The sequence below is a fragment of the Echiichthys vipera genome (assembly GCF_963691815.1).
Source record: "Echiichthys vipera genome assembly, chromosome: 5".
Lineage (NCBI taxonomy): Eukaryota > Metazoa > Chordata > Actinopteri > Perciformes > Trachinidae > Echiichthys > Echiichthys vipera.
Genome location: NC_139830.1, coordinates 18,236,708 through 18,261,056, shown reverse-complemented (window position 1 = coordinate 18,261,056; position 24,349 = coordinate 18,236,708). Strand labels below are relative to the sequence as shown.

The window sequence follows — 24,349 nt, the reverse complement described above, 5'->3', positions numbered from 1 at the left end:
AGGAGGAGGAGGAGGGGATGGGGGGACATCAGGAGTAAGACAGAAACAGGCAGGCAAAGCACAGATGAAAGGGTGCATAAAGGGGCCAGAGTGGAATATATGACAATGATACATAACCGCACTTATCTCCCTGTTCTGATGAGCTAATTGAAATGGCAAAAGCCAGTTCTGTATTTGTCTGTAGATGTAATAGCATGTGTGATCCCCTCCCTCTACAAACCTGACAGCTCTCCACATCACAGGAATAAAAAAAGAAAGAAAAGTGCAAGAAACCTGTTACCTGTAGGCTTGCCGTTAAATTAGATGCTGACAAACTTCCCTCTGGATGTCGCTGGTAACCTTGACTACGAGAACTTGTGTTATGTGATCACCCATGGAGAAGACAAAGAGCAGGAGTAAAAGGAGGAGAAGAGAATGAAAGATGAAAAGAAGAGGAGGAGCTGTAAATAGTCTCGCCATGTGAGGTTGTGGCGTACAGTACGTGTGTAAATGTAATTATGTGCAGTAAAGTGGTGACTCTACGAAATGAATCCCCTTGTTGTTGTGACTTTAATCTTACGTCAATAATGAACAGATAAATATCTGCTGAGCACCACATCTCGCAAATTAAACAACAAAGCACACCTGTACATTTAGTATAAAAGATTACAAAACATGCACAAGACACAACATACAAGTTCAGTAGGCTGAACCCTCAATAACATTTGATGACTTATCAGTAAACAACCGATACAGACAAGCCCATCTCTTTTCTGCTAATAATGGTTGAAGGAAAAGTTTGACATTTTGGTTTATTTTGTTTCTGAGAGTAAAATGAGAAAATCAGTAACACTCTCAAGTCTATTTGGGAGAGCAGAAGCCAGTTAGCTTTGCTTAATAGGGTGAAACGTCTTTTCTAAAAGGGTTTCCCCTACAAACTCGTAGTCACACCAGATAACTGATCTGAACTGAACTGAAATTGAATTGATAACTAATTTTTGTAACATTAAATATGGCTGTTAGCTGTGTTGATATCTGATGTAAGCAAAAGAAAATATAAATAAATAATGCACACAAAACGTTTCATCCATCCACATGATGTTCATGACACTTTCAAACGAGGCCGCGCCCACTTAGCAGACAGGAAGTGTAGCCTGTACCATTTCATTCCATTGCCACAGCCTGAAATGCAGCACCTTCAGTAAAGAGCATCTTTGGTTGGCTGCTCATAATTTCGATCTTGACAATACGACATGAGCGTAGCTAGGCTAGCTGTCTCCACCTGTGTCCGCTTTTAATGCTAAGCTAGGCTAACTGGCTCCATTTTTAGATTCATCATACAAACAACAGCACAGAGTAAGATGAATGTTCTCATGAAACTTTTGCAGGGAAGTGGATGGTCTTAGAACCCAAAAGCCGAACTATTGCCTTTACACATTGTAACGATTGTACCAGACAGGGTCAAAGCTTGGTCCCTCAGTTATATTGTTATACAAAAAATCATGTCAGCTTTGACACAAATCTCAGAGGCAGTTTATGAAGAAGTCTGTGTAATCCTGTTTAGTGCTCCATCAGCCAGTCGCGTTAAGATGCACTGGAGCCAAGCAGGGTTTGGGATTTCTAGGCCAAAACTCAACTGTTTCAGCATCTCCTTCTTTTGCTTTCCAGATGTGCAGTCTCCAGATGCTATTCATTTCACCTAACTTTATTTTAAGCAGATATTCTTGGCAGCCTCTCACGTCTTAGCTCAGTTTTAACAAGGCAGAGCAACCGAAGAGAGACAGAAAGAAGAGAAAGGAAGAAAGATGTTTGACAGGTTAACACGAGATGAACCCTGAGGTCTTTCCAAGAATGTGTTTGACACTAAATAGTATATTTTGGGTCCAGCTCTCAGGAACTCACATTGCAGCCTGAGGAGCTTTGCAACATCAGCCAAGGAAACTGATGTGTTTACTAGGCAGTCTCTTATCTGAGTAAAGAAAGATGCCAAAAACCCTTATAACATTTTACGAGATTATATTTCATTGTTCAACATTGTACAAGGGCTGCTGCTAAGTTAAGAGCATGCATCAGCAAGGTCCAAAAGGCTCAATAAAGTCTTTCATGTGGATGAAATGCTCAACATCTCTTCATTTGTACAGCTGTGAAGAAACAATAACGGGCAAATACATTGGTAAAATATGACATAAATGGTATAAACAAAAAGTGTACGTCCAGTCAAGCAACATCTATCACAATTATACATATACACAGAAAATTAGACTATCCTCTTAAAGGGGAGCTCGTCTTTGTCTCTCCTCCCGTACTGGAGCTTGGGGAGTTTGACCAGGCTGAAGGCGCTTGGTCTTTATGGCAGAGAAAGACAGGGGATCCGAAATGCTGCCAAACCCAGATCCTTCAGAGTTCTCTGTGTAAAGACAAGATAGACAGAGTCTTCTTCAAATGCTGCCTTAAAGGAATAGTTTAATATTTTGAGAAGTATTATTAGTCACTTTCTGGAGGAGAGTTAGATGAGAAGATCAATACCACTTTTGTGTTTAACAGCCAACAGAGTGGAAACAGGTGGAAACAGTCAGCTTGGCTCTGTCCGAAGGTAACAAACTCCGTCTACCAGCCTCTCCAAAGCTCACGAATTAATACTTTATATTTTGTGTTCAATCCATAGAGAAGCTGAAGAACAACAAAAACAACATTTATGTGTCTATTTCTTGGCAGGGAGCAGTAACTACCTGGTTGCTTGGCAACTACTCCGAGCCAAGAAATAGTCCAGGACGCAACCCCCATAAAACGTTTTCTTTTTGTACAGATTATACAAATGAGATATATAACATGTTGAGTGAGTTTAAGAGGTGCTGATAGGTGGGTTTGCTACCTTTTGTCTGAACCATGCTAGCTGTTTCCCCCTGCTGCCAGTCTCTGTGCTAAGCTAAGCTAACTGCAACTGCTGGCTGAGGCCATATATTGAGATACATTTTAAAGTGGTATTAACCTTCTCATCTCTGCCAGGAAGTGAATAAGCATATTTCCCCAAAATGAGGCCTGGAGAAACATTTCCCTCTGTCTCTGTTTTTCTCCTCACCATGAACGCCGATCATGTGCTCCAGGATCAGGACCCTCTCGGCCAGGATCTTCAGGGCCTCCCTGAGCTGCTGCACAGCCTCGCCCTGAAAATCACCATCATGCTTAGTTTCTAAGCTTTCAAATTAGCTCAAGAGGAAAAGATACTAATGTCTCTTACTTCATTCAATCCTTCTCCTGGCTCTCCTTTCGAACCCGGAGCTCCCTGTGAAAACAGAGTAAAATAACCTGTTCTGTATGTTTGTGTGTGTGTTTGTGTGTGTTTGTGTGTGTGTGTGTGTGTGTGTGTGTGTGTGTGTGTGTGTGTGTGTGTGTGTGTGTGTGTGTGTGTGTGTGTGTGTGTGTGTGTGTGTGTGTGTGTGCGCAACACAATAACCTTATACTTACAGGTAAGCCCAGCTCGCCTGCTACACCTGGAGGCCCCTGGTAGAGAAAGAACAGAGAAATAATTTAGGATTCCTGCTCACGCGCACGTCTCACTGGCTTGCATTCTTTATTCCCCTCGTGCTAATCTACCTCTTCAACAGATCTCCAATCGTAAATCATGCTAGTAGAGGAAGGGGATCAGGTTTAAAGACAGAGGCCCTCTAGAGAGCCGGATAAAAGAGGGGACCCAACATGGCCGCCCTAATTAGTGAGGCCTGGCCTTAGATGAGAGAGGGAGTGAGAGAGAGTGAGAGAGAGAGAGAGAGAGAGAGAGAGAGAGAGAGAGAGAGAGAGAGAGAGAGAGAGAGAGAGAGGGAGGATTAGTCACGGCTCAGAGTGAGTCTTTGAAGAAAAGCTTGTTCACCTTTAAAGTGTTTAAGATCGCATGACAGCCAGGACCATTTACAAAATGCAGAACAAAAAGCAGTTTGGTAGTTGATCAGAATCAAATATGTTTAGTCAGCTTGCTGCTCCAATAACAATAACGATTTTTACAGCAGCCTCACCCTTTGCCCTGGATCTCCTTTAAGCCCAGTATCCCCACGCCTGCCTTGGAGGCCTTCCTTGCCCTTATATCAATAAAACAGAAGGGTGTGTATTAGTGGTGCCAGTCATACGTTCACATCTCTTATCGAACAGATTCAGGTACTCACATCTCGTCCCGGCAGGCCTGATATCCCCGCAGGTCCTCTCAGTCCTGGAGGGCCTGCAGTATCATTCACAATAAGGGTGATTCATGTCAAAATGTTTAAGTTCGGCTCACAATATAATTGTGCAAGGTCAAAATTAAATTCAGTCAATTTAACATAGTTTAATTTAATTAAAAAATTACAGGGTTCACAAAATAAACAGTGAAGCCACGTGTTGTTAGTGTTCATTGTTTCCTTAAAATCCTGTTCCAGACACGTTTTAAAGTACTACTAAGTAGTAAACTGTTATGATTTCATATGGTTTTTCCCACGTAAAAAGTAACAGAGAAACTCTGAAAAGGGGCTGAAAGCACATCTACTCTTTCTCCCTTATCGAGACATTCTGGATCTGGCCTCTCGCCCCGCCCACCACCTCTGTTCATGCTAGGTTGAGCGGTGAAAGAGCAGTTTCAGCCAAACATGTCTGAATTGAGCCTCACATCGGGTCAAGACCCAGATTCAAATGAGGAGAGGAGAATTGTAGGCAGCTTTTTAATTTGTTTCAGTTGTTTGTTAGCTTGTTAGCTTGTCTGACAGTAATGATGGCAGTGTGTTTACACTCTCTGTACTCAAGGTCCGCTCTGCACCAGAGGTTTAAGGTTTCTTTGTTGGCTTTCACGTATTAGACAGCAATTTGATTACAAATCTGTGGGGCACCACATCTAGGTTGCTCAGGATATGTTTGAATCTTAGGTTTTAGAGAAGAGCACTGACATCTCCCACTTAAGAGCAATGTAAAAACACATTTTCTTGTGACAAACTTTGCACAGATAAAAACCAGTATAGTTAAGATACATTTTGAGTGGAGGGGGGACTCAAGTGGCTTTAACACACAAACAAAGTCATATCCTGTATATATACAGTATTTTGTATCTGTTTGTATTGTGTTTTATTGAATCTATATAAGGCTCATATTGTAAAAGTTTTGTTGCTCCACATTTATATCAAATAGAAATATATGTTTTGTGTCAAAGTTTCTTTTATGTCTTCTGACACATTCTCCTGTAAATCAACACTGTATTTGGAAATCGTGGGATCTTGACGGGGTATTTAAAAATAAAGTTTTGTGAGTTTGAGGAGTGATGCTGCACTATATGCATTTGTAATGATGGAGGTTCAACACTCAATCATGCGATATATATACATGAAAATATATGCATAAACAATACACATAGTTCTGTGGTGATTTTCTCTAAACTGGAAAGAAGCAGGAAATAATTCATATTTATACCTGAGGGGCCGACAGGACCAGTTGGGCCAGTTGGACCAGGTGGTCCGACTACGATCTGAGGAGCAGGGAGAGTTGGACGAACAGGGGTCTCCTCTGGGAACCACAACAAGTTTAAATGAAAAGTTTAGATTAACCTTTGCACAAAAGATAATGGAGACTGTAACGTCTGATTAATGAAAATAAAATCAACCTGACTGAGAAACCAGACCAATCCGCCAAATTCTTTATATAATTTTTTGGCAGTTTTTCAAGCCTTTATCAGATAGGACAGACAGAAAAGTGGGTGAGAGAGAGAGAGAGAGAGAGAGGGGAAGACATGCAGCAAGGGGCAGCAGGTCGGAGTCAAACCCGCGGCCACTGCTCTGCCCCTGACAAACTCATGTTTGATTTGTTTTGGCAGATAGGTCTGGCCCTTCTTCCATATAGACATATTTCCAGCGTCTAGACATTGTGCAGACCAATCACAACCGTTTATCTCATGTGGGGCGGGTTTAAGAAGATGACTGACAGCGTCACTGTCCAGCTTGCAGGTCTGTTCAGTACTGTTTTTCAGGCTCTTGAAACTCAGATCAAACTGTCAAATATGATGATATATATGTTATTGTATTGCCTATTTCTCACATAAAATGTTTTCAGAAACACATTTTAGTGTACTGTTTAGCTGTAATTTGAGAAAGTTTGTGACCCGGACACTATTGTTTTACAATTAGCCGGCACCGCCGTTTCATTACTGTGATTGGTTGCAGGTCTATCCAGTCGCGTCCAGAACGCTCAGCCCCTTGGAAATCGAAAATTTACTGTGGGGCCAGACTAATGTGCATTTGCAATTGGGCCGTAATGTCAGGCTAGGATTTAGAGTGTATCATTAAGACCGTGTTTTAATTTAATGGTTTGCTGATATATTAATATTCTGAATGTTGAGTACAGCTCCTTTAACATCTGGAGTCAACTGAAACAAACAGATAGTCAATTATACTATATTTCCTGGTGTGGATGACTGAAATTAAATGAGATTTTTTATTAATGCTTTCTTTGATCAACACTGTGTGTAATAACCAAAGTGACTCACAGGCTGTAACACAACCAGCAACCGGCCAAGTGCATGTGAAAATTAACAAAATCTCCATGACTCCATGGTTGCCAAAACACTGAATATTTGTGCTCCACAGACATAAAATGTTGGCATGAAGTAAAAGTCTTTAAAATATGACCATCACAAACGAAAAGATGGTTTCAGCGATGCCAAACACCTGTAAATATTAATCTTTTGTTGTTGATTTTTTACATTTTTGCTTTTATCTATACCAGTGGCACAGCTGGTGAACAAAAACTGTTCTCTGCTAACTTTCCCTTCGTCTCTTTGCACTGAAATGCATCTTGGGTGATCTGATCTCAAATGAGTAGCTCTAAATACAGTAAATGTAATGTAATAAACAAAAAATGCATTGGGACCCAATTAGAGTCACGCTCCAGGGTGGCCACGGATGCATGTGATCATGTAGTGTAGATTAAAAGCACCTATTCAATTCTGTACTCAAATGTAATCATGTTTTTTCTTGTTTTTCAACAGTTTCCTCAAAGATGTAGGCTGGACAAATTAGCAGTAAAGGCTGGGGGCTCAGTGGTTAAGCGGGCGCCCCATGTACCAAGGCTAGAGGCCCCCGACGCAGCGGCCTGCATATCGCCCTCTTCTCTTTTACTCCTGTTTCCTGTCTATCTTTAAGCTGTCCTATCCATTAAAGTCATTTTTTTGACTTGTGATACGTTTGAGACACAATTTATTGTGGCGTTAAGATCTCCCTCTGCTGCTGTTACAGAGTCCTTTGTTGTGATTTTTACATCTCGGACATATCTATAAAATCTTTGTTTCCAATATGCCTTTCAAACAGCTATAATAGCTCTACCTATACAGTTGGGGTCTCAAACAGCCTGAACCTCAGGGAGTAGGGTCCTTTTTTTCAACCTAACAGAAGAGTTAAGACATCAAACGTCACCAGTCACTTTCATCAGCAGTCAACAGCAGGATTAAATCCAGCGTGACAGTGATCGACAGGAACAGCTGGCCGATCTAAAAAAAGTCCCATTTAATGCTGCAGTAAACGCTTGGACACGATCTGTCTTCATTCAGGACGCGGAAACTGTGCCTTGTTCTCAGCATGTTGGATATTTCAAAGAATGCCTGGAAGTATAAATTCTGTTTTCAACCACAGCACACTTCCTCTCCACTTTAACATATGCTTAGAGTCAGTCTTCCCCCTGTGTTGAGACAGCACTGTTACATTATGGCTTCAGTCCACAGAAAAGGTCTAGAAGGAGCAGATTTCCCTCTGGAACTAATTTTCTAATGTTACAGTCTCCTCGAGCCTGGCTGCCTCCCCAAGAAACTCCACATGAGTGGCAGACTATCTCCTCCCTCGTTCATAGCTAGTCCAGATTTTGGCTCCGGGCCGCGGCCTGTTCCCCCAAACGCAGACTGTCGTGCTGACAGCTAACAAATTAGGCCTGATTTACAGCCAGTTGGCCCCCCTCAGCTTACATGGTCCCACAGACCCAAATCTACATAGTTCCAGACCCGCAGACACAGTTCTGGGCTCAGAAAAGCAGACGCAGCCAAAAGCCTAATGGGAGCCAGCAGTCCTTCATGAGGTAATGATTATAGCATGGACTTCTACTGCCTCCCTGTGGTGAAACCTAGGTTTTAAATGTTAAAAACATAACTTTTGCACTTTTATTTAAAAAAATTAAGATTTCAAACAATAAGAAATCGATTATGTTCATATTTAACGCTCTATGCGTGTCTTTTGGGGGAGTAGAGAAAGAAGTGAAGCTATATTCAAGTGGATAAGATGAGTGAAAAATGTCTCAATATATGGTTTTTAATAAAATCAGTCTTTTAAAAAATCCAATCTTGCGATTTATTTGCAGGTATTTGGCTCCTCTGTTGACGGCGGTGTGAAATAAGGTTGTAGTAAACAGTGGCTCAGCAGCAGCAACACACACGGAAACTATTAAACTAAATCTAAGCCAGCCCTTTGCTGCAGAGAAACAATACCCTCTCCATTACTAATACACATATTGCTCACTTAAACACTTGGTAACAGCTACAATATGCTCTGTGCTTCCACCTGTGCCCCTTTTAAACCATTTTCCTCACATAGAAACCCACCTGGCCCGGCTTCGTGTTCTGCCTGACACAATGATTGCAAAGAGAACATAATATATGAGATATGTGAGTGTTTGAAACTGGTTCAGCACACGATTCATCAAACCGGACCTGTGGTTTTGGCATCAACTCAGAAAACCAAAATCTGAACGCTTGAATGGTTTTACAATTGTTCCTGGGTCAGAATACAACCATATGTGTAAGATCGGCTTCCCATTTAAGGCCATGTGGGACAATTTAGTTACCTAAGTTACTGTAAAAGAGTCAATTTGAGGCGGAACAGTTCGCTTACCTTGATCGTCCACGTGAAAAACGTCACCGCGCACTTGGACAGGAGAGGAGCTCGGCCCTGGAGGACCCGGTGGACCAGGAAGGCCGGGGAGACCTATTACTCCTGCTTGACCTCTGTCCCCCTTTGGTCCTGAGCACCAAAGTAAAATACAAAATCAATCAATCCGTAATGTTGAACAAGTATTTTGTCAATTGAACAAGTTTTTTCAAGCCACCCTTAAATGAGCATATGATATTTTACCGATGGGTCCAGGGATGCCTGCTCTTCCAGCCGGACCTGAAGGTCCAACAGAACCTGGAAGCCCCGGTGGTCCGATGGGCCCTGGAAGACCTCTGCTTCCTGCTGCTTAAAAAAAAACCAGGGTCAGGGTCAATCATTGCAAATTATCTTAGTAAATGCTGGTGTTTCTTTTTGTTTAGTCTTTTTCTGTCTGTTTGCTGTCTTCTGTTGATTTCATAATGCTTCTAATTTTATACATGTTGTAAAACTGAAAACTAATAAATATGTTACAAAAATGTGGAGGTGAAGATATATTTAACTTCAACAGGATTTAAAGGGACACTTCATCAATGTTATGTGTGAAGTTCAGTTTTCTTATCAAAAGGTCAACAATTCAACCTGTGGAGTTTGAAAGACATGGGCATTTGGGACAAAGGAGAAGTCCAGATAATATATCCATATGGATTTGCATCATGGGAAAGCAGCAACAGCATTTTTGGAGCTTTACTCATTCTAGGGACAAAAAGCAAACCATAAACCAATAATCTATTATCCACCTAACCTTTGTTCTACGTGCAGAACTAACTGTATTAGCAATAGTTAATGGAAGGTATAGGTAAGATTTAAATGTTGGTCTTTTTGACCCACATTGTGATAATTCAAATATGATTAAGGGAATATAAGTCGTATTTATTTCAACCCAACAGTTTTGACTCAAATATGAGTGAACTATTCCTTTTATCATATCTGAATATTGAAACTCCAACTGTGCATTTTTGCCTTTTTTAAAATTGAAACAAACATGTTTTTCGTGATGTGTTGACACCTGTTGGCAGGTAGGACGGCGGCCCAATAGGAGTGGGTTGGGGTGCGTCCACCTCGTTGTCCGTTGAGCCCTCTGGTAAACTGCTGACTGTCGGCAGGGATGATCGTCCCTCTTCTAACAGCTTGATCTAGAACAAGAATGGCAGATTTCAGATCTGTACTCTGGTGTGTATAAAGTCATCTATGTACAAATGCCTGATAACTTATAAGATGAAGACAGACAAGTTTGTAAGGATCCTTTTTACCTTTGATTCAACTGCATATATTCTGCTGCTCATGTCGGTGAAAATGGTACAGTTCAAACACTCTGAGAAAGAAAGACAGATGAGGGTGAGTTTAGTTTCCAGGTATAAATTCCTCTTATTCATCTTCCACGTCTGTCTTTTCCTTTCCTTCTGTCTCTGCCTCATCTCTTTCATCCCTGTTTCCTTTTTTTTCATCCTGGCACCATCAGTGGTATCGCTCTATCTCACAGGTAAAGCCAAGATAGACAAGAACAATGTTCATCAATCCAGACCCAGGAATTTATGAGGAATTTCGTCTTAGATCATGTCACTCACTCACAGAATAAATTTTATCAGAGATCTCATAAAACCCCCTCTTTCTTGTTGATACACACACACACACACACACACACACACACACACACACACACACACACACACACACACACACACACACACACACACACACACACACACACACACACAAGCCTGGTGCACACCCACTTGTTTTCCGACTGTGCATGTTTTCTGTCTGTCTGCCCACTCGCAGTTATGGCCTGCATGCTCACACTCACATCCTCCTCCAGATACCAAAACCATTAACTGTGTGTAACACATGGAAACCAACTAACACACACACACACACACACACACACACACACACACACACACACACACACACACACACACACACACACACACAGACACACATATGCACACACACACGCACACGCACACACACACACACACACACACACACACAGACACACACATGCACAGACACATGCACACACACACACATATCCAAATACTTTCACTGTAAAACCAAAACAATGAGCTGAAAGATGCTGAAACCCTTGAGTTGAGGGAATAATTTGGTGGTTCATCACTATGAGAGACCCCTTTTTCATTTCAAGTCATCATTTGACCCGTTGTTAATTTAAATAATTGATTTTTATTGTTATGATGATTAGCTTTAAAGATGCATATTCAATAGGAACTAATGGGTCAAAAGCATTAATAATTTGGGGGGAAAAGGCACATTTTTCTTGCTTTTTCTTGTATTCATTTTTGCTGCAAAATATTTAAGCATGTGTCTTCCTGTTTGCCAGTTACTGTCTGTGTTATCTTCAGTCTGGTTTCAACACTCTCACAAATTAGACCATTCTTGCTTCCACTAACCCGCAGATACGTACACATTCCTGGCTGTGCTGCAACTCTGGATCCTTTACGTGAACTGTACTAAACACAGAATAGCACATTTTTATAGAAAACCCCCAGTATTTGTTCTAAATGTGAGCCTTCCTCTGGTCTATGGCTCATAACAAGTCTGGAATGTCAGCTGTCAGTCCCACAGATGGGATCCACCCACATTGTGGTCATAGCAGGGATACCTAGAACCAGGAACAACTGGTTCAGCTGGTGCTCATAAATAACTAACAACAAAAATGACCCAAACAGCTCCGGTTTGCCTAAATCGGCGTCTCTGACCGCAGCACACAGGGCACTAACTGCAGTCACTGAGGTTTCTGCTTCACTGAAATAGGACAGGGTGAATGTCTGTACCGGGTCTGCATGCCTCTAGTTGACATGGATATCCAGTCCAGTGGTGTATGGGTCTGCATGGGTGTGGTTTCTCAATGCCTTGTTTAAAAAGAAATCTTGAATTTGCCCTGGATCGCAGCCACAAGCGGAAACGACAATCAACAGCTCGACCCAAAACACATTCCTCAGGGTTCATCAAGCCAAATACTAAGAGCCCTTCAACAGCCGAGGCCACAATGACCCCACAGATTGTGACAGTTTGTTGTGACTGACTGTACTGAGGTTTCTTCAGAGACTATACCAAGGACTTCAAAGCTGCACACAGCACAACAGCAAGACTGTGGGCAATCATGGGCTCCACAGTGTGAGGGCGACTGATGAGTTGATATGCCTTCATCTGCCGCAGTTATTCATCTTCAGCCCAGAGGAAGTCTCCACCCTCTGACACTCTCTTCCTCTGTTATATACAGCACATCAATCTGCGATGCATTCCAACAGTTATTCTGTGGTGATGTCGATGACATTTTGTTTTTAGCCACGCTAGCGGTGTGGCTCTGGGAATGGTAATGTCAGTCTGTGAGTCCGTCAGTAGATCCATCCCTTTGGTTCAGACTGAAATATCTCGACAGCTATTCAATGGACTGCCATGGTGTTTTGAACAGACGTTCATGGTTCCCAGAGGATGCATCCTGATGACTTTAGTGATCAGCGCCACTTTTCCTCAAGCGCCACCTTGAGAGATTCACATTTGTGGTTCTGAGTAAATTGTTTGAGGGATTGCTTTGAACTTTGGTACATAAAATCATGTCCACTTTGGGATGAATTGTAATAAAAATTAGTGATCCCTTAGCATTTAGTGCAGAGCATGTGAGCCCTGAGAATTTCCACTCCTCACTCACGGAGCTGTTCGTTCCCTTCCCTCCCCAGCTCAAAACCCTCACCACTTGCTCGGAAAAAGAAAAAAAACCTGCGTTGAATTTTAATATTGTGTGAGTTCTCCAAAAGTACTTTGTGAACTCTATTGTCAATTCACAGCAAGAGACAAGTTTTGACAGAAAATAGCGTGAATGAATTTTGGGTTGGGCATGCTTTGAACTGATGGTGTGAGGGGTACCGGAGCAAAGTTGGAGATAAGGTGACGCTCTAAAAAGAATCTGCTTTGTCATCACTCACTCATCTTCAACCGCTTATCCAGGGTCGGGTCGCAGGGGCAGCAGCTCTAGCAGGGGAACCCCAAACTTCTCTTTACCGGGCCACATTAACCAGCTCTAACTGGGGGATCCCGAGGCGTTCCCAGGCCAGTGTGGAGATATAATCTCTCCACCTAGTCCTGGGTCTTCCCCGAAGCCTCCTCCCAGCTGGACGTGCCTGGAACACCTCCCTAGGGAGGTGCCCAGGGGGCATCCTTACCAGATGCCCGAACCACCTCAACTGGCCTATTTCAACGCAAAGGAGCAGTGGCTCTACTCCAAGTTCCTCCCGGATGGCTGAACTTCTCACCCTATCTCTAAGGGAGACTCCAGCCACCCTCCTGAGAAAACCCATTTCGGCCGCTTGTACCTGCTTTGTGTTCCATCCAAAATCTCTACACGCTCTGATCTACAGTGGGGCCATTATCAGGTCAAAATTTCACATCTGGAATCTCTACCTCCTAAATATCCGCATTTTAGCACGAAGCATCGCCACAAGTTCAGCCTCGCAGAGCTCGCCTTGTTTTGTTTTTACAGACTCTACCTTTCAACAAACGTCAGAGAACTTGATGCATGTTCAAATGCAGGAGGAGAGCGGGATGGTGACGGTAAAAAAGGCATCATGTCTAGTAGCTATCTTGCTGTCTGGTCAGTTGACGACAAAATAAGCAAAGCAGCCTCATCCGTGATGGTTTTCTGCTCCTCAGACACTAAAGTAAAGCTACACCACGTCAACTCTTCACTGCTAATGAGCAAACTTCTACAGTCCTCATCTCCTGTCCAACGAGAGCCTGACATAAAACCAGCCATATCATATTATGTCATTAACACACAGGAACAAAGCAGAACTGAGTCAATCTGCCATAAATGTGAACCAGAGCAGAACTACTGCGTTTTCTAAAGGTTGGGGGGTTGGAATTTAATTATGATGGGTTAGAAAACCAAACTTCCGCTGTGCTCGAGCTGATGTTTAGAACGGAACCGCAGCTACAGAGTCTGCTTGGATCCAGAATTACACCATGGCAACATAAGACAGAGTTATTTTTCTTGGATTGCACTCAGCTCATGGGAAAGATTCAGGATGGTGTTGTCTTTAGTGGAAAGCCAAATAAACAGAAAGAATTGGGAACTTTTTCTGCTCAAAAGAGGAATGGAGGAAGAGTTTGTGCGTTTCAGCAATTTTTCTACTATTCTGATATTATTGGGAATTTACTGACAAATATGCCAAGACAAGCCTTTTGTTAAAATATTTTTTAAATATTTGGCTTTTTGTTTATTCACATGAAAAACTTAGCAAACTCAATGTTACAAGACAAGTGAAAATTATTTAAAATGACATCAGAATCACAAAAAATGCAGTAACAAACGTATCCGATTGCTGGGTAAAGCGCCGTGCAAAAGGATTAGACATCCATAAATAACATGATACAGAAGGAAAGATGACACTAGTTTGATGTGATAAGCTTAAATGTTAAGTCTGCCGATGAAAACCTGAAGCTGAGGACCTCCAGGCGAAACACAAGAGTGTAAATAGGAAGATAAATCTTGATTTAAACATGAGAGGAAACGACACAAAGAGCATATTTCATCACAGCAAACTAAAAAAAAAACACTTGTATGATGAATCATCCCTTCCAATAATGTGTGATCTACAGTACAAGACAGCACAGGATATCTTGGCAAGAGAGTAAGTCAGACTGTGGGCATCGTCTCTTTGCTAACATTTCCTACATTAGACCTGGATATAGATCAAAGAAATCACTCGAGATGTCTTAATGTTTTTTGCACACACGCACACACACACACACACACACACACACACACACACACACACACACACACACACACACACACACACACACACACACACACACACACACACACACACACACACACATACACACAGAAAGACAACCTCACCCACATAACAAACCATGACGCACACAGCTGTGGACAGTCATTTTCATTGCCACTAAATACCTGCTCTGTCTGCATTTGTGAGCAGAATGGAAGGATGTCGTATTGAAACATCTTGGTGTGTGTGTATGTGTGTGTGTGTGTGTGTGTGTGTGTGTGTGTGTGTGTGTGTGTGTGTGTGTGTGTGTGTGTGTGTGTGTGTGTGTGTGTGTGTGTGTGTGTGTGTGTGTGTGTGCCAGTCTAAGCTGAGCTGAGCTGGCCGTGTCCCAGGAGTCTGCTGGGAGTCGGCCCCAGCCAGCAAGTGGTCAGCTACTGCTGGCATGGATAACAACTGGCACCACACACACATGGACACACACACACACACACACACAAATATTCTCGTTGACACAAACTCTCTCACTTACTAAATCACACCCCCTCTTTGACCGCGGTGACTGGTGGAGGACCGTGAACTAAGTTTTTTTTTTTGAAAACCAATATGTCTAATAGTCCACAGAGGGACCATTTAGCATTTTTCACCATGATGACAGCTGACAGGCTACACACCATTTCTTTAAACTGAAGCTTTGCACATTTTGGAAAGTCAGAAATACTCTGCAATTAATGGATTTTCCCGTTAAATTGAATGCACAGTGCCATTATTTCCTGCAGAACGAGATATAGTCAACGACTAAATAATAGACTTCAGAACCACAATGGGGTGCCGTTAATGATCTCACGCCCCTCCTCACAAAATGCTGCTACATGACAGACTCTGTCATGAAACAAAGACAAACTAAATCTCTTCCAATCTGAGAATACATAGAATTTCTCAGCCATCCCCTCATGTTACCAGAATGCATCCAGTCGTCCAATCACGCTTCACCGTCCAGTGCTGACACACTCACTACACGTCAGTCTCAGTTAGAGATGGATGGCTCTGCTGGTGCACAGACATACAGTCATCGTAATGCTATGAAATGATGTTGTAAATTTGGCAATTGCACAGTGATCGGCTGAAATAAGGGCAACATTTTTGAGGTTCACATGCAGCGGTGCCAGATGAAATGGAGAGAATGAAAACTCAGTCAAGTCACATCGGAAATGTTGTAAGCATGGGAACACACAATACAGAGTTCCCTATGAGTCCTGATTTTCTTGGCTGCAGCATGTGAACCATGCAAACAAAGTTGAAGTTTTGGAAACTGTGAAGACAGTATAGCCCAGCAAGACTTACTGTTGGTTATTTATAATGTTTTCATGTAAGTTGTAGCATTATTTGTTTTTAGGGCTTCAGGGTTGTTTGGTTGATCGATTCAGAGAGAAAGATCGTTGATGAGTCATCCTGACTTCTCATATAGTCTCAATAACTATCAGATGGACACTCTTCCTCTAGCGCTACCATCAAAACAAAAAGATAAATACATTTAAAACTAGAAGGGCTCCAGAAGAGCGCACACCTCAATCAAAACATAGTATGTTTCACGGTGTTAAAGCAGTGTAAATCTGCAGTCGCAAACTATTCTAAGATTATTCAAACACCACATGAATGCAGCACAAATGCCCTTTCTTGCATTGTTAACAAACGTAAAAAATTATTTGTGTATTCGCCCCGTGTTTCTTATCCGCCCAAAGTGTAATGGGTTCCTATGCAACACCCCTCCACCAAGTGTCATGAAAATCAGGCCAGTAGTTTTTCTGTAATTAAACAAACAAACCAAACCCCGAAACATAACCTCCTTGGTGGGAGTATCTAAAGGCAATCCCTTAAGTCTCAGCTGGACTTTGTGTGTAGTAAAAAGAAAATGTTCATTTAGTTTACACGGTTATATACCTGCATATTAACACTGTAACTTAGAGCATGTCAGCATTAAGTCTCACTGTAGAGTCGTCTTGTTGGTATTTTGTGAACAACTTACAACCACAAACAACAATGGTGTTTTGTTTCTAAGCAAAAAAGAGAGACACACACACAAGAGACACATTACCAGGCTGTTGGCCTATCTTGACTAGACAGCAAAAACCTACAGATTACACCACCCATGTGGCTCTTATCAACCTCAGAAACCATTCCAGGAACCTTTTTAGGAACTCTGGCACTTTACCTGCTCGACTCAAAATAAACAGATGTGTTGAGCTGCGGACAGAAAGACAGAGGGACAAATGGAGGCAGGAAGAGCCAATGATGAGCTGATGACAGAAATGAAAAAGCACAGAGGTAGCACGAACAGACCGTCATCCATCAGGCAGATCAGATGAGGACCAACAGAGCTATCCCATAGCTCCCAGCAGGTTAAAGGGTACCATTTGACCTATATTTGAGCACAACCAGGGATGTAACAGAGACATCAGTCATATCCTCACTCTGCACAGGAGCCCATGTGGGATATGGTTCTGTTTTATCACTTTACTCCACAGAGAGGAGAGCAGCGGCAGATCTAAAGGACATAGGAAGTTAGATAAGTAGAAAGCAGCGAGGAGTAGAAAATAAAGAGCCCCAGCAGTGGCAAGGAAAGGGCAAAAGAGTAAAGGCGCGCAAGATGATGGAAAAATGGAAAAATAGGCTGACTTTTTATGATATAGCTGGTGCTTTAGATAATCCCTCCAACAGTAGGTTTTAACTCACTTCCTCCTCATCCAGCTGCAGAGGGGAAACAGTGACTTTAGCAGCTTCATGGCTGTAGCATTAACAGATTAGCACATTTGACATCATAATGGCCTTTTTACTTCTCTAATGAAATAAATCATTAACTTCACTAAATAAAATCCTGTGCCGTCACACCGAGCATTAAACTTTGTTAAACTTCTTTTCGTGAGCTTTTGCACAAGATCAAAGGTTGCTGCTTTCATCAGGGGAGGGGCCTCGACACGTATTCTTTTAAGATGAGGCTTCATCACACACAGACGTTACCCACAATCCCTACTGTTAATTTGATCATGTTCGCAGATGGGTGCTGGGGGGTGCTGCTGTGATGGAGCGGGAAGGAGGGGGCAGGGGCCGACTGCAGGGAAACTACAAACACATTTCTCCCTAAATGTGTTCCATGCCGTCATGTGTTAGCACAACTCTGCTGAAAGCAAAATGTAAATCTTGAGATGCACTGTGCACAGCCAGCACAAACCAGGCTGTCTGAATATTGACGGGTCAGGGTGTCAACGAAATGTGTTCAGAAAACACCCACTTTCCATTAGCAAACACAGAAAAATTCAAACTCTGCCACCAGCTCTGACTTAAAGGGGTTTGTCCATGAGTGTTTAAAGGTTATAACGGTGGACAAACAAGATGCACACACTAACCCAGGGAACAATCTAGAGAACGCCAAAAGCAACTGTGAAAACACTTACCGTTACCTAGTGACCGCACATTTAATGGGTGATTCATTAACCACCTCAAATGACAGAAGTTTTTAAAAGATATGTGCAGATTTAAATGCTAAATGTAAAACATTTTAAGGCCTGAAACGCATACTTATTGTCATTGTTGCAGATTATTTTTTTGGTTAATTGTTGGGTATAAAAAATTTCTGGTCTCTACGGGTAATACTCTCCTCCAATAACAGCAACCGGTCAGGGTCAGTATGGGTGGGTCGATGTCATGTCGCGACAGGGCGCTCATTCATCAGACAACTCAGACCTGAGTTTTTAAAAAACAACGTAGTTGTAATTTTACCTCTTTCTTCTCGACGAAAAAGATGTCTAACTGACGAAAGAGGTGATCACAATTGTTCGAATGTTTGTTTAGTTTCAACAGAGCGTTTGGACCCAGAAATCGTATTTTGAAAGGGTGTGATAGAGTCCAGTAGAGGGGGGAGCCTGTGCTAATAGAACAAAGGTTAGTTCCTATGGCACTCACTAAATAGGGTGTAGGATAGCAGACAGTGGTGTGTATTGCCTTATATACTGAATGACATGTATTCAGGTAGGCACGTCCTGATTGACCGGGAGAGTATTACCTAATGGAGTCCAGTCGAGGGCTCTGTCTGTGCTAATAGAACAAGGGTTACAATATTGGGACCTTTGTTTTATCTGACCAAAAATCCAAAACGTGAAGATATTCAGTCTAGTATCACATACGACAAAGCCTCCATTTGGGCGGATTTTAAGGGAAGAGGCAATAAACTTGAATCCAAACTGTGCATACGACAGGATAATGTGTGCACTAATATCAGGGCAGATAGTACATTCCCTTTATGAGTCAAAACAAAGAAGAAAACACTTCTCAGATAAACAGCTGACCAAACCAATTAATTTTGCATTTAGAGTCACCTTCATAAAGTAACAAAATACATCATATGAGAATGAGAACATTCACAGGCTTAAAATACATCATAGTGAGGCAAAAAGTGATTCAGGGTGTCTAAAATGAAATCAACAAGTTTGTGAGGAGGTGAGAGGAACAAGCATCTCCTCAGCTTACGGAGACTTTACTTTGACTCTAGGCTTCATTTTGTGCCCTGCCTCTCTGAGGGCCTCAGGGGCCTCTGAAGTAGAGCCAGAACCCCATCAAACTAAAGCAAGAGGTGATGTCATCTTCACTGGTTAAGGCTGTCCTCTCTCGCTCTGATAAAACAGCTGACTCAAAGCCGGTTTCGCAGCAGTGTGCTGCTACACAGAGCTGCATGTACAGTGTTGGTTGAGTGAGTTAAAGACATAAGAATGAATGCACAAACACACACAGAATTCTGTTAGTATATCCTCATCTTAATTTTGTACGGGCTGATTTGATTTTGATCCTCTGCCAGTCCCTGAACCCAGACTTTTTGTGCAGCTGCTCCGAGTGATCCTATAGTGGAAAATCTCTGAACTTTTCAGAAAAGCCCTGGTAACGTCACAGTCGCTCCGTCAGGCCACTATCACGAAAAAGAAAAGCCTATTTGTGGAAGCAGATCAACCGGACACTGAATGTTTGAAATTTGCAGATGAGCGCTGTGCTTTTACGACCATACTGCTTGTTGTTAGCTGCTAGCACATGTTATTGTAACGTTAAGTTAGTTACCTAGCTAACGTCATAAACAAAACTGCCGGGCAGCACTTCAAAGCGCTCCCCAGCGTCCTGCCAGAGAAAAACACTGTGTGGACGCAGGCCCTTATAAGAGCTCTTTCTTGTAAAATGCTTAATAGATCCTCAGAGGTTCTTAAATATGATTCACGGTTTATTTTCACGACTGTCATTCCTTCCCCGCCAATAATCAATCGACAAAAGGCAATTGAAACAAAACAGAAACTTGTCTGTATTCAAGATGTAGCAGATATACCAAAAGCCCTAAGGGCATAATATACTGCAATGACGGGCCAATAAGTTCTGTTACCCATTTAATACAAAGCTTTCTTTGAAGAACCAAGGAAAAAGTTTGTGGTATAACTTTAAAATATTCTCCCGTGGAGTTATTATGAAGGGCAGCCATTATGTTTGTAGTACAGAGGTTAATCTACATGGGGAAAACTAGGCTTTGTTTCGGAGCTGTAGCCTGATCTTAGCGCGGTCACGTATGTTACAAAGGCCTCGTGTAGGAGTGTCATGCTCATTAAAGTCAGTGGGGCCACTTTCCCACAGAACCGACTCTCTGCTTCGCTGCCGTCTGGAAAGATTGTAGCAGCTGGAGCCCCGTGGGACAGAACCACTTCACTTTTCTCTTCTCTTCTTCTTCACTTGCTACACAGCTGTTTCTGCACTGCCAATTTTAACACCTTGTTGTTTCTTGTGAAGTCGTCCTAACTTTCTCCCCTCAGTGTCCTCTCTTTCTCTGCCAGCTCTCCCTCCTCTCCTCGGTGTGAAGCAGACCGTCAGTGACATCAGCCTCCATCTTTCAGGTCTCCTCGCTGAGTTGAACGTGGCCTTCTGTCTCTCCATATGGAGGCAATTTTCCTCCCTGCTCTATAGCCATTAGAGCTTGCAAATACATTTCAGCAAACTTTAAATAAACAGCCAGATTACTTCTTCACACTCCTGCAACCACTTTGGTCTCAAGTGAACCATAATCTCTGGCAGTGCAGACTCAGAGGATGTAGCTATGTGTTAATCTTTGTGTGGAATAATATCCACGGCTGGGAAAATAATGGTTTCCAAAGGCTTTGTAATAATGTCTGTGTTTATTCCATTAGTATTCATGTTTGTTGTCTTAACTCTTGATGAATCTTGGTCTTCCAAGTGCAACAATGAATAATTTTTGCAAAATGGAACAAGGTGTGGTAATTATGACCAATAAGCAAAATTTGCTCATTGAGGTAACTGTTAATCTTGGACAAATGTGGACCGGCCGGGCCAGTGTTTTTCAATGACACTCAAAATTGCTGCATTGCCCAACCCCAGAAAACCTAAAAGTTGCTGAGTGTACTGAATAACTTTAATAGAAAACTGTTAAAATAACTCTATCTGAGCCAATGGCGCCTCAAGCACCGTTTTACAGGCATCCACAATGTTCAAAACATGTTTATCAGTGAGGTTGTGAGCAGTGGACACATATCTATAAATGTATAAATACTGTATAGTATTTGTATATATATAAACAGAGGCAGTCCAACACAAGACATCCATCCACCCTAACGGTCTGTTTCTTCAGGTTGACTGTGGTGTCTCGCCCAAGGGTGAAATTTTTAGTCTTTGGGCCGAGAGTCTGCGGTCTGTGGCATCCAGGAGCAGCGCTGGCCATTATGAGACTAACCTCCCATTTTAAAAGCTGCTCTGCTGGATGTTCTTCTGAGCTTTTGACCGTAATAGCCATGATGATATTGTCTGTTTACTGAGTGTATACACACACATGCACAAAGAAAGAAGAGATATGAAGAGAGACAGTTTCCGATCCTCCTTCCAGGCACAAAAGTGTCTTGAATGCATCGCCATACAAGAAAAGGTAGAAAACTGCAGGGCATAGGATCCCTTTCAACAGTTGTGTAGCCTGTGCTCCCCAAAAATAATTCAAAACAGGCTTTCATCAATGTTAATGCAAAACAACTTTACAATCATATCTACAGGCCAACTGTTGCTCAGAAGCACGATTAGCAAGCTACCCGACTACACACCACCACACATAAATCAAGGCACTTATGTGGATAAAGCTGCTAAAAAGACACAGACTTTATTTCAGTCCTTGACAGACTCTCTGGCCATATTCTCCCCTACATCATGTGAAAGAAGAAGAAAAGCACAAATAAGAAACTCACCTTCACGACACTCCTCTCCCACAAACCCTGGGCAGCACCTCCACTCCAGTGCAGTCACCTGCTTGTAGGTAACCTTGAAGGACGGCCTGATCAAGGTCCTGTAGCTGCAAAACAGCACAGGAGCAAACGGCCACATATTAACGCCTGATCCTTTAAGTATTTTTGGAGCATTTGGGGGACTTTTTTTTTTATACATGGGACAGTAGAATGAGAATAAAAATGAAAGAGAGGAAAAGTGAATATTTCTATTTCTGGCACCAATATACTTGTGATCCACTTGTACTTGGGGGGATTTAGTCGCTTCTATGTTTTAGGGAAACCTTTCAAAGCAACCTTAAGCTTTCTAGTTGTTGATAATACTTATTACTTCATTAAACATTTAAATGCAGGACTTTTAATTGAGTATGTTAGTGTTGCATTAATAAAACCACTTTTGTAAAAGATTTTCGTCCACCAACATTTTCAATTAGAGAAATGGTGAAAATATGGCACAACAGGGGCCCCATGCCTGAGGTTGCTTAAAGCCCCCAAATCACAAAATCCGCCCCTGTCATCATGCAGGATGCCCCATATTCATCAGCATCACAGACGACTGAAACAGCTGATGGGAGAAGAAGAATTGGCTGAGAGGGAGTGTGAGGACTCTGAGGGTAGCCTACCTGATAACTTTTGAGCAGCTGGGTCCGGGCCATCGGCAGCCCTGAAACACACGCTGCACAGTGGTTTCTGTCCCATTATGCACCTGACAGGACACTGTTCTGGAAACGGTATACTGACACCAGTTCCTAATAATACAAATAAAATAGATTCCACCCATTTATAATACTACATTAGATAAATCAGACATAATCAATGACATTAAGACATGAAAATGTAATATGAAAAATGAATAGCGTAGCAAATTTGTCTCTGCTAATGACACAAATCCAGACTACATTTTTACAACGTCTGCAGTGAACAGGCGAAAATCCAGTGTGCCCATGTGCTCACCTGAGTTGGGTACGGGACCCGGTACCTGGAGGTCCGGTGCTGCCGCTTTGTTCCGATTTGATGCGCTGCCGCTGCAGAGTGATGCCCGGAAAATGATACACAAACCCTGTTCCCAGCGAAGGACAGACTAAACTCATCCACATGCAAAGCGCGTAGAGGAACGATAAAGCCATCATCTCCTTTTGATTTATCCCTGACAGAGATATCCGCAGATACCGACGATTTTCAAGTAAATCCTGTAGTTACAAATCTCTCTTTGAGAGATCTAAAGTATCTGAAGAGGAATGGGGAAAGAAAATCTAAGAAGACCCAGCTGAAACCATTAATGAGCTGGTCATTCCGTCTTCCTGAGCAGAAACAGACTGGCCCTCTCAAGAGCCCGAAATGAATGACACCCAGCCGCTTCCTATAGAATAATGCGGTTTTCTGACGTTTGACATCGTGCCGAGGACTGAGGAGTCAAATATCTAGTGTGCGTAAAAGGCGCGCTGAGTGTGGGGGCTGGAGACGGAGTGCGTAAAAGCGCATCTGGACCCGTTCTAAAAAAACCTGCAGCCTTCAGTTTTCATATAGGTCTCCTAAATCCCCGATGATATAGTGAACAAGACAGATACGTAAGAGCGAGGATGTTTTGATCTTAAAATAATCTGTAGGTTTCCACTTTGTCAAACAGCAGACAACTTATTATGTTGGAGATGAAACTAATCTCTGAGACTCGGTTGCTAATAAACTACATATAAAGGAAAATATTATATAATGGAAGGCCATTTAATGTTTTCAAGGAAACGTTTATCACCCAAAACGACCCAAATTATCCGTTGATTACCTCACAGTTTTGACTTTGGAAGTGAAAACATGGATTTATTAGTCTATTTCATAATATTGACCTTTGGCTTATCTCATACTTTTGACCAGTGGTGAAAGGAGTGAGGCTTTGTAAAGTACTCTTTTAAAGTAAAGGTCTTCAATGTTTCAAGTGAAAGTTTAGCAGCTGAAATTAGTCTTCTTAAAGTACAAGTTAAGGTACTAATTGGGCTTAATTGTCCATTTCAGAGAGTTACATTAGGATATATCACATTATATAATATAATACTTTCACTGATACAGTTGGTGGAGGTGGAGTAGCCAACATACTTTATAAAGCCTACAGTAAGATTGTTTTAATCTATAGCACAGCTTAATATTTTATAAATTGATCATATGTTTTGTCTGTAGAATCTTAATCTGTGAAGTAAACAGCAACTCCAGTGGTCAGATAATTGTAGTGGAGAGAAAAAAAACTAAAATATAACCCTCTGAAAATGTAGTGAAGTGGAGTACAGTACTTGAAAATGTAGCCTGATGATGTTCCTGTTCGTGATTTACCTCAGTATTTCTATTTTTTGTCACTTTTTGTTGTTGTTTTTTCTGGTTTTGTTGAGGATCAATGAAATAAATC

General features: G+C 42.0%; 1 protein-coding gene across 2 annotated transcripts; it reads right to left on the bottom strand.

Moving 5' to 3' along the window:
- Positions 1-652: 652 nt before the first annotated feature.
- Positions 653-23,295, bottom strand: col26a1 (collagen, type XXVI, alpha 1). Of its 2 annotated transcripts, none has more exons than XM_083914563.1 (14): positions 22,912-23,295; positions 22,581-22,706; positions 21,922-22,025; positions 10,148-10,209; positions 9,904-10,030; positions 9,099-9,203; positions 8,859-8,987; positions 5,404-5,496; positions 4,137-4,189; positions 3,990-4,052; positions 3,445-3,480; positions 3,218-3,262; positions 3,059-3,143; positions 653-2,386 (listed from the first exon to the last, which is right to left on the bottom strand). In XM_083914563.1, exons 1-14 carry the CDS (start codon positions 23,085-23,087, stop codon positions 2,250-2,252), a joined length of 1,341 nt encoding a protein of 446 aa, XP_083770689.1. In that variant the 5' UTR covers positions 23,088-23,295; the 3' UTR covers positions 653-2,249. The 2 variants fall into 2 exon arrangements, with proteins under 2 accessions (XP_083770689.1, XP_083770690.1); XM_083914564.1 differs by having other exon boundaries at positions 9,099-9,200.
- Positions 23,296-24,349: the final 1,054 nt, after the last annotated feature.